Here is a 10,448-nt window from a genome sequence, read left to right on the forward strand (position 1 = left end):
GCCTTCCCGGCGGCCAGCCTGCCCTGGATGGCAGCGCGCTGGCGGTTGGTGCTGTCCCGCCCTGCCTGCAGTATGCAAATTAGTCGCCATCTTTGTTGGCGGTTAATTTGCATATCGCCCTGATTAGCCAATGGGAAGCATAGCGAAGGTATGGTCAATTACCCTTTTTGTCTTTTATTAGATAGGATAGTAGGCTGTAGTAGTTTACAAAGCACATTCCTTCTCTTGTTTTCATCCTCATATCAATGGTACAGGCAGATATTATTACTTCAGTTTTATGTAAGCAGAGGCTGAGGCTCAGAGAAGGTGATGAACCTACCTAAGACACATTACTTGTGAGTGGGAGAGCCAGGACTACTGGCTCAACCTTTTTTTTTTGAAATGGATTTAGGGCTAAATATATAACTCAATTACGCTTCTTACGGGGCAAAAATCATGTCTTAAATAACATATTATTTGACTCAGTACCTATCACTTAAGCCTTATGCATGATAAACATGCAAAACAAGTATTAAAAATGAAAAAGTAACTTCTGCATACATTGCTTTTTACAGTAGTGAGCCATATTCATATGTTTCAAAAAATATATTAAGAATGTTGGTATGACAAGCTGTTCCTTTGCAGGCATATTCCACAGTTGGGACGCCAGATTACATTGCGCCAGAGGTATTCATGCAGACTGGTTACAACAAATTGTGTGACTGGTGGTCTTTGGGAGTGATTATGTATGAAATGCTAATAGGTATGTCTTATCATTTATTTATATACATACCATATAAATTTCCTTGAGTGCTACTGATTGAACATATGCAGATACCAGGGGCTAACATATCAAAACTCTTAAACCAATTTCTGACACTCGCCCCCCCCATTGTTAAATACACAGTGATAGATAGCAATGAGCTCTCTAGGGATCTGGTTTCAGGAAGTGGGTATTTAATGGAACTTCCATTTATCAAAATTGTATCTGCATGGTCTTTCAGGAAAAAGGGGGAGAAGGATGCTTTAAATCCTTTATTTTATTGACTTCATTAGGAATTTAATTATAAATTGATGACTGGTGGCATTTTTTTATTGTTAAGTAGAGCACTCGGAGCTACTTTGGTTCTTGTGACACTTATGTAATAGGTTTAGCATATTTGATCATAAGAACTGATAAAACTTTTTTTCTCTGATACATAGGATATCCACCTTTCTGCTCTGAAACACCTCAAGAAACATATAGAAAAGTGATGAACTGGAAAGAAACTCTGGTATTTCCTCCAGAGGTGCCTATATCTGAGAAAGCCAAGGATTTAATTCTTAGGTTAGTGGTTAAATTCCTAGAGGAGGTTGTCGTATCTTAAAACTTCACAGGTACCCAAAAGACTAAATTGGCCATTTCACTTTTGTGGGAGGGAAAGGACTACCACTGATATATATAATCAAGGAGATCAATAAAGAAAAGGTGTTGTTGTGTGTTTGTTTTTTTGTGTTTTTTTTTAAATACATCTTTATTGTTCAGATTATTACAGATGTTCCTCTTTTTTCCCCCATAGCTCCCCTCACCTGGTTCCCACCCCACCCCATGCCCTTACCCGCTGCCACTGTCCTCATCCATAGGTATAAGATTTTTGTCCAAACTCTTCCTGCACCCTTTACACCCCCTTCCCCCTGAGAATTGTCAGTCCACTCCCTTTCTATGCCCCTGCTTCTATTATATTCACCAGTTTATTCTGTACATCAGATTTTTTTATTGACTTAATTTTTAGATTCATTTGTTGATAGATATGTATTTGTTGTCCCTTTGTTGTTCATAATTTTTATCTTTACCTTTTTCTTCTTCCTCTTATTAAAGAATACCCTTCAGCATTTCATATAATACTGGTTTTGTGGTGATGAACTCCTTTAGCTTTTTCTTATCTGTGAAGCTCTTTATCTGACCTTTAATTCTACATGATAGCTTTGCTGGGTAGAGTAATCTTGTTTGTAATTTCTTGCTATTCATCACTTTGAATATTTCTTGACACTCCCTTCTGGCCTGCAGAGTTTCTGTTGAGAAATCAGTTGACAGTTGTATGGGTACTCCCTTGTAGGTAACTAACTGTTTTTCTCTTGCTGCTTTTAAGATTCTCTCTTTGTCTTTTGCCTTTGGCATTTAAATTATGATGTGTCTTGGTGTGGTCCTCTTTGGATTTCTCTTACTTGGGGTTCTCTTTGCTTCCTGGACTTGTAAGTCTATTTCTTTCATCAGGTAGGGGAGGTTTTCTGTCATTATTTCTTCTAATAGGCTTTCCATATCTTGCTCTCTGTCTTCTTCTGGCACCCCCATAATTTGGATGTTGGTACGTTTGTAGTTGTCCTAGAGGCTCCTTACACTATCTTCATATTTTTGGATTCCTTTTCCTTTTTGCTTTTCCAGTTGGGTGTTTTTTGCTTCTTTGTATTTCAAATCTTTTACTTGATTCTTGGGATCCTCTAGTCTTCTGTTGGATCTCTGTATATTATTCTTTATTTCAGTCAGTGTATGCTTAATTTCTGACTGGTCCTTTTCCATTTTTTTGACATTCTCATTAAGATCCTTGAAGGTCTCACTAAGTTCCTCGGAGGTTTGTAGAAGATTCTTGAGGCTCCTGGATCTCCAAGTCAACCACTGTGTGAGTCCACCCAGCAGGAGTTACAGCGATATCAGCAGATTTCTCCTCTTTGTTTGGGGTTTGGAAGTTTTGGAGCTCTCTGACCCAGCTGCCGTTTGTTAGGTTAGGCTGCAAAAGGGCAGGGGGTTCCTTTGCCCTGCTGGGCACAGTTTGGGTGGGGATGTATACTGAGTGGGGCGGGGTCTCAGAATCACCAGGGAGGAGCAAACAGCAATGACTATCGTCAGCCATCTCCTCGACTCCTCGTCTCCGCGTCTCTGCGTCCCTGAGTCCCCGAGTCCCGCGCCCCCATAGTAACAATGATCCCTGCGCGCAGCTCTGCGAGAAAGCCACCCTCGCTTTCCGACCCGCTACAAGACAGTCCAATTTCTCCCCGTAGGAGTCTGGGACCCCAGAGTCTCTCCGTAAACAAATTCACTGCATTTGGGAGCTTGCATCCCCTTCCGATTGAAAAAAACTGCACACCCAGTTACAGCCCGCCTCGCACGCGTCTCCGTACCTCTGCTCTTGGCACCTCTGCACCTCCTACCCAGTCTCTGTGCTTTTTTCTTTCCTTCTAGTTGTAGAACTTCCACTCGGCCAGCTTTCCCGTGGTTCTGGATGATAGCTGTTTTGTCTTTTAGTTGTAGTTTTAATGTTGTTGTGGGGGGCAGCACATACAGGTTTATACCTTATGCCGCCATCTTGGTTCTCCTCTGTTGTGTGTGTGTTGTTTTTTTTAAAGCAATATGCAATGACCCTATCCCATTAAAGAGGAAAGGAAAGTGTGTGTGTGTTTTAAAGCAATATGCAATGACCCTATCCCATTAAAGAGGAAAGGAAAAATAAATTGTTAGGAACAGTTCCTATCACAAAAGTCTTTATATGAAATCTTATCTAAGCAAAGGATTCCATTCTGTTTCACAATTAAAATGAAGTGTTTTGATTCTGTTGTGAATGGCTGGAAGGAATATAAATTGGGACAACCTATGGGAACAGCCATTGGCAGCATATTATGAAAAGTCTTTATACTGTATATGACCTTTGACCCAGCAATTCTACTTCTAGGAATTTTGCTTATGCAGATAATCAGATGTGTGTAAAGATTTAGGTATAATATGTTTATTTTGATACTGTTAGTAATGAAAAATTGAAAAACATCTAAATGTTCAACAGTGGTGGACTGGCTAAATAAATTATATTTGCATATACAAATGAAAATGAAGTTATAGAAAATTTTTTAATGATTTTGGGGAATTTTCTCAATATGTTCAGTGGAAAAGTCCTAAAATAGTAACTATTGGATCAACATAATGTTTTTTAAATTACAGTAAAAGACTAGACAGAAATGGCTTTAACCTGTTTATAGTAGTTATCTCTGAATGATGCAATTACAGATGATTTATATTTTCTTCCACATTTCCCACAATAAAGAGATAACATCAATAAGCAATAAAGTGAAATGTTCGAAATAATGCAAATAGAGTACTTTAGATGTAATTTGCATATGGTAATTTCTCTGTTTACTTTCTAGATTTTGTATTGATTCTGAAAATAGAATTGGAAATAGTGGAGTAGAAGAAATAAAAGGTCATCCTTTTTTTGAAGGTGTAGACTGGGGGCACATCAGGTATGTTCATAGTCTTTGAATGGGAAAGGTCAGAGTAAAAAATGATTTGGTGATTAATTTGTCTGATTTTGCTAGATTAAGTACAAGAAGTAACACTGTTATAATGTTTTCCGGATTATATAAGTGAGTGAGACTGTAGTGACTATAGCTAAATGGCTGGTTTTAACTGATGTACGTTGTAGAGGAAAAATCATATATTGTACACCTGTTTGGATTTTGTATCCAGAGTTATATGATGAAGGCTTTTAGCACAACCAAGATGTATTTACATTTCACTCTATAATCTTTAATTTTTATCCTCTTGTTAATATACCATATTTTGTCTCCTTTATTAATGTATAAGATACAGTCCCTTTTAAAACATTATGGGAGAAGTTAAATAATGTGACCGATAAGAATTTGCTTATAGTTGTTAATTGTGAGCATTAGCTTTTACTCAGTTTATGGCCAAACTACCTTCAGTAGTTCTCCATATAGCAACAGTTTAAAAACAAATCTGATCATGACATTTTCTTCCTTCCCTTTGCACTTAGAATAAAATTAAGGATTTTAAACTGCATTTCAGGACTGTGGAGTATGGCTCTTATCTCATCGCTACAGGTTGCATCTTGTGTGATCTTTCTCACTCTTCCTACCTCACAGCTCTGTCATTTGCTATTCATTCTGACTGAAATGCTCTCCTCCTCCCTGCCCTCGTTCCTGCCAAGCCAGCTCCTTTTCATCTTTTAGGACAGCTTCTGTGTAACTTTCCTGAGCTCCTCTAATATCTCTAGAACAGCATGAAGAATTCTCAAGTAGAATTATTTTTTGGAAAATTTAAGAGTTCAAGAAAATTTATCATGGTTACTCAATACCTTTTTGTAGGGAAAGGCCAGCAGCAATCCCTATAGGAATCAAAAGCATTGATGATACTTCAAATTTTGATGACTTTCCCGAATCTGATATTTTACAACCAGGTAAGACAATCTACAACACAACTAACACTATTAAAAATCTATGAAATGATGACATTTTCCCTAATGAAGTTATTTTGATCTTGGTTAATCTTTCTATCTTTCTAGTGCCAAACACCACAGAACCAGACTACAAATCCAAAGACTGGGTTTTCCTCAATTATACATATAAAAGGTTTGAAGGGTTGACTCAGCGTGGCTCTATCCCCACCTACATGAAAGCTGGGAAATTATGAATGAAGATCACACTCGCCCCCAACCAAAAGAACTCAGGTAGCTGCATCACAGGCTTGCTCGGCGTAGGTAACAATACATGGAAATTCTCCTGAAGACGGTGGTGCTTATGACTACAAGAGGAAATTCTACAGGATTAGAATTTCTGAGACTACTATAGGAATTGGTTGGCAGTGCCAGCTGGCATTTTTGGGTTTTTAAAAATATTTTATTATTTTTGTTAACTTTATTATACGAAGGTACTGGAATAAAAGAAACGTACATCCCTTTCTAACTGCATTGCCTACATGCGTATTAAGGTCCATTCTGCCTGTGTGTATTGTGGCTTCATACTGTAACACCTTTAATCGATTCAGGAGAAACACATATCATTTAAAGCAACATAGGCTAACCTGTAGGTAACACTGCAGTATTGCTGTTTTACTGCAAATCTTATGGGTCTAGATCAATAAAAGCCATCTTGCATACTAGTAGTTGATGTTAGAACACTTGCCGTATTGGTTTCGATATCTGTAGAATACATATGAAGACAATTTCTATAATGCTTTTAAGAAATTTTAAAAAGGAAATACACTGGTTATTTAAAAAATAGAATTTATCATCATATTATGACACAAACTCCATAGTAAGGAGTGGCAAGTTTATAACACGGAGGAAGTTTAACACCTTCACTCAAGCGCTCCACTAATATATTTGCTTTGCATTCAGAAATACTGATGACCTTTATATACGTAGTCTGTGTACTCACAGGGGAGATGTACTATATTATATAAAATGTAAAGTTGCTTTTACTGTGACAAGAGGACTTCTTTTTTAACAAGAGGACATGGCATTATTTTAATTTGATTATAGTGAGTTGAATATAAGAAATGACCAAGAAGGCTGCTTGTAGAACTAGTGTATTTTTATTAAACTATTTTTTTAAATGTCAAACTTCTGATCATGTAAATGGACTTGTAGAGTACAAAGAGTTATTTACGTTGGTTTTCAGGAAGTTGTTACATATCATGGCTGGTTAACTTTTATTTTTTTTAATGAAAAAATTTCCTTTGATAGTACTTGTATTATTGTGCCATTATTTTCTTATACTCCAGATGTACCAAAGATCCTGAACAGAGTGCATGTTCACAACTAAGTAGAATTTTACTTTCCTGTGTGAATGCTGTATTCAGACATGATAGAAATCAGCTTATTGAAGGGCAATAGTGTTCATGTTTAGCTACATCACTGTGGATACTATAAATGGAATTAAGGAGGTAAATGCAGGCCAGAGGGGTTGTGATTAGAGGATAAGGGAGACAGTGTCAGCATCACATTCTTTGGGTATTTCCCTAAGAATTAAGTTATCTTTCTAGCTCAACATTTTAATTCTAAAATGACCCTCTGTGGTTTTGATTTCTTAAGTACTTAAGAATAAGTCTTTATTAAAGAATGGCCTAATGTTCCTCTTAACTATTTATATGATTTTTTAAAGATATAACAATTATAACCATTACAAATGATATGTGATCAAAATCTAAAATGATGATTTATTTTTAGGAATATTCTTCTTAATTGGGAAGAATTGCATAGGATTATTATGCAAATCTACAAATGTTTTTATAAATATTGCTGCTAGGTAGTTCCACAATGTTTCAAAAAGGCCATACTAGGAATTGTCCCCCACTGCCCCCCCCCCCAAAATTGTCTCCCTTTTTCTTCTCTCCTTCCTCCTTCCCTTCCTCCCTTAAATTGTTTCATTCTGGTATTTGTTTGATACTTGTTATGGGTTCCTCTAATAGTTCATATCTATTTTCTTATTTGAGTCATGTGGCTGAGTAGGAGAGAGAACTATTAAAATTCTGGGGTTATCTCAGTTGTACCAACTCCGTTTTTCTTATTATAACCACCTTTAACTTCTGCTCACATTTATGAAATTTTCCTCACTCCCACTCACCCCCTCCTTCCTTGTTAAACGACTGTTTAGCTGGTGTAGTAGTGAATGGGTAGTATATGAGGAAATTGCAACATTCTCTAGTTCTAATATGGTAACTATTCTAGTACAGAAAAATACACTAATTCAAGTTGACAGAGAGTGAGATAAAGGAGCTGAATTAGCTAAGTTTACTTCTTAATTGACTAAGAATAGAGCATTTTAGTTTCCTTCTTCTTCATTCCTGTTAACAGGCAGAACTTGGAAACAGTTGTGATTTCCTAGCAGTGAAAGGCAGTTCTGGGAGTTCACTTTGTTTAGTTTCTCATTTTTCCCTGGAGTCAACAGAGTGATTCACAATCTTTGGGGTTTCCTCCTCGTCAAAAGCATTTCTTAAGTGCCTATCTTAAAGCAATTAAAGACTGTGTCTGCCCTTTGGAAACAAGAATTTGATTCATGATGCAAGTTAGCTAGATAATTTGTGAAGTACCTTTGAGACTGAATTTTCTCTATTGTACATTTCCCATATTTCAGGTGAACGATTTAATTTAAATGACAAAACCCTATCTACTCAACTGGGCATAATGATATTTTCTTTAAATTAGACTCTATTTTGAATTAAAGAGTTTTATTATAAACTGTGTTTTTGGTTTTTCTAAGTATATAGAAAGCTTGTATAATTCAGATTTATTGATTTCCTGATTTAATGTAGACCAACTTTTTTATTAAAAAAAACCTTTGTATTAAAGCAAGTTATGTTATTTTTCTTTTATGCTTTTCTAACTAACATAGCTTTAAATCTTTAAGTGTATTGAAGCATAGTCCTATCTGAATATAAGGAATTTCTTATAAATCAACCTTTTCTGAATTAAATATATAGCTGATTTAATAAGCTATTAGTTGAATGGAAAATAACAAATGTGGAATATTCAAAACTTTCTTTGGTTGCTAAGGCTTAAGATTGTGTTTCATTTTTATCTATAAAAGCATACTTTTTCTGTTTTGTAAACGCCTGTATATCTCTGTGTAAATTTGTAAATTTTAAAATATTTTAAGTACATTTATTTTTGGTGTTTCATTGTAGAAAACCCTTAAACAACCAATCAATCAGTCTGTACTGGTAGGAGATACAGCTGTTCTTCTTTTGATGATCTACAAATGAATGAATTGAAATTTTAATCAGTAGAGAGGTCCCTGGCTAGTAAACACATTTTCTCTTTGACTTGCTAAGATTCAGAACATTCAAAATAACTGTTTTGCTATGACTGTGATGATTTCCTCTTGTCTTTAAATTTTATTTTCTCTTTAGAAGTGCACTTATTTCTGAGAAATTTAATGAAACAAACACTTAGAACAAATGTAAATATAAGACACTTGGGACTACTAGAGATATTTTAGATTTTTATGAAAAAATGTGAGGGGATATTGCTACTTTAAAAAGAAATGAAGTAAAAATAGATCTTAGTTATTTTTTAAAAAGCAATATAAATTATTCAGCAGTTGTTTAGAAAAATAATCATCAGGCCCTTGAGTTCTGTATTCATTCAGTTACTGAGTTTCAAAAAATGTTTTGGTGGCATGAGGCCTTTTTCAATGAAGGTAAGAAAAGAATAAAAACTATGTTTATAATACTTATGTTGGTGAGGTTTTTTTGTTTGTTTCATTTTTGAGTTTTGAGATAGGTGTTACCCAAAACTCAAGAAAGACTAATCTGTTAATGTATTCAATTTTTACACTTAAAGATCACATCAAGAACAAAATAAAATTTTGACGTTTCATTTGTGTTATGTTAAAACATTCAAGATAGTTGTACAGGTTTATATACAATGATCCCACTAGGCCAAAATAAATTAGCAAGTAGAATTGAAATTGAAAATATTTCAAAATTAAATTGAAAATGCCTCAAAATAGCATGGAAACTATTAAGTGGCCCAAGTACCCAAGCACCACTACATTCTGTCCCATGAAAGACACTGATAATCATGATACTCTTTCTGCAGAGCTCAAAAGGAGCAAATCAGAAAACCTACTTGTTCCCTGGCTTACATCATCTCAATAATGCCATGGTGAAAGCAAAACTGTGAAAACACGATGTCAAAATTTGGACATTGGCGCAAACTTGGAGACTATAAAATCATCTTCTTTTGAAAGCATCTTGTGATAAGCTTACATTTGTATACAAAATGCTTTCACTTACCTTATTCATTGTAGTTTTTACATTATTTTACATTATTCATTTTTAGTACTACTTTGTGAAATAAACATAATTGCCATCATTTTACAGATGATGAACATGAGGCTGAGCATGACTTATCCAGACACAGGTAATAAATTGCTCTTGGACCCAAGTCCAGGGCTCCTATTTCCCCAAATCATATATCATGCTTTATTGACAAATTACCTCACATGCTTCTAAACCTCAGAAAAATACATGGGGAGCTAGTGACAGTTGTCACCGGGTACTTTTAAAGGCAAATGTCAGACGACAGAAGTAAAAATACGTTCAACAATAAGGAAAATGAATGGTGTAACATTAAGACACAAGATAGAGGCGGTCCAGGATAGTCAATTTAGTGTATCAAAAACATCAAGGATGCAGGTTCTTTCCATGTTTCTATTATTCTGTCTATTTTTCTACTTTGTAATCCTTGGGGTTTTTTTCTCAGATGCTAGATGGCTACAGGGACTGAGCACCAAACCCTCATGCAACATGTAGGTCCTTAAAAAGAGAACTCTTTCTTGTGCACCCCCCTTTTAAAGAGCAAATAAACCATTTCCCAGAAGCATTCTAAGGAAATTAACCCCCAGGTTTTATTGGCCATGATTATGTCATCCGTCCATTCCTACAACAGTACCTGGCCTGGATATCAACTTAAAACTAATCAGGATTCACATCCCTGGTACTTGAGTGAGGCTGACCCAAATCACATGGCCACCTGATACCAGAATAAAACTGCCTTGTAGTGATGGCTTTTACCTGAAGCCACTGCACCGGGATTTTATTGCTGGTTCTGCCATTGTCTATGTAGAACTGAAGAGCTGGTCCACTGAGGTCTTTCCCTGACCTATGTAAAACAGGAGTAATGCATGCCACTGTGCTAGAC

The 10,448-nt window shown here is 35.8% G+C and overlaps 1 protein-coding gene across 6 annotated transcripts in view; it reads left to right on the plus strand.

Annotated features, from left to right (window-relative positions):
* The window catches only part of STK38L (serine/threonine kinase 38 like), a 69,410-nt gene extending 60,435 nt beyond the window's left edge, over window positions 1–8,975 (plus strand). For 5 of the 6 annotated variants that reach the window (XM_014544283.1, XM_014544284.1, XM_005871836.2 and 2 more), the window contains 5 exons: window positions 625–742; window positions 1,183–1,306; window positions 4,150–4,245; window positions 5,110–5,201; window positions 5,307–8,975. In XM_014544283.1, coding sequence (XP_014399769.1) covers window positions 625–742; window positions 1,183–1,306; window positions 4,150–4,245; window positions 5,110–5,201; window positions 5,307–5,434 — 558 coding nt within the window. In that variant the 3' untranslated portion in view covers window positions 5,435–8,975. The remainder of the gene's footprint in view (window positions 1–624; window positions 743–1,182; window positions 1,307–4,149; window positions 4,246–5,109; window positions 5,202–5,306) is intronic. The other variant, XM_014544285.1, reaches the window with a different exon arrangement.
* Window positions 8,976–10,448: the final 1,473 nt, after the last annotated feature.

The sequence above is a fragment of the Myotis brandtii genome, unplaced genomic scaffold (genome assembly GCF_000412655.1).
Source record: "Myotis brandtii unplaced genomic scaffold, ASM41265v1 scaffold358, whole genome shotgun sequence".
Classification (NCBI taxonomy): Eukaryota; Metazoa; Chordata; class Mammalia; order Chiroptera; family Vespertilionidae; genus Myotis; species Myotis brandtii.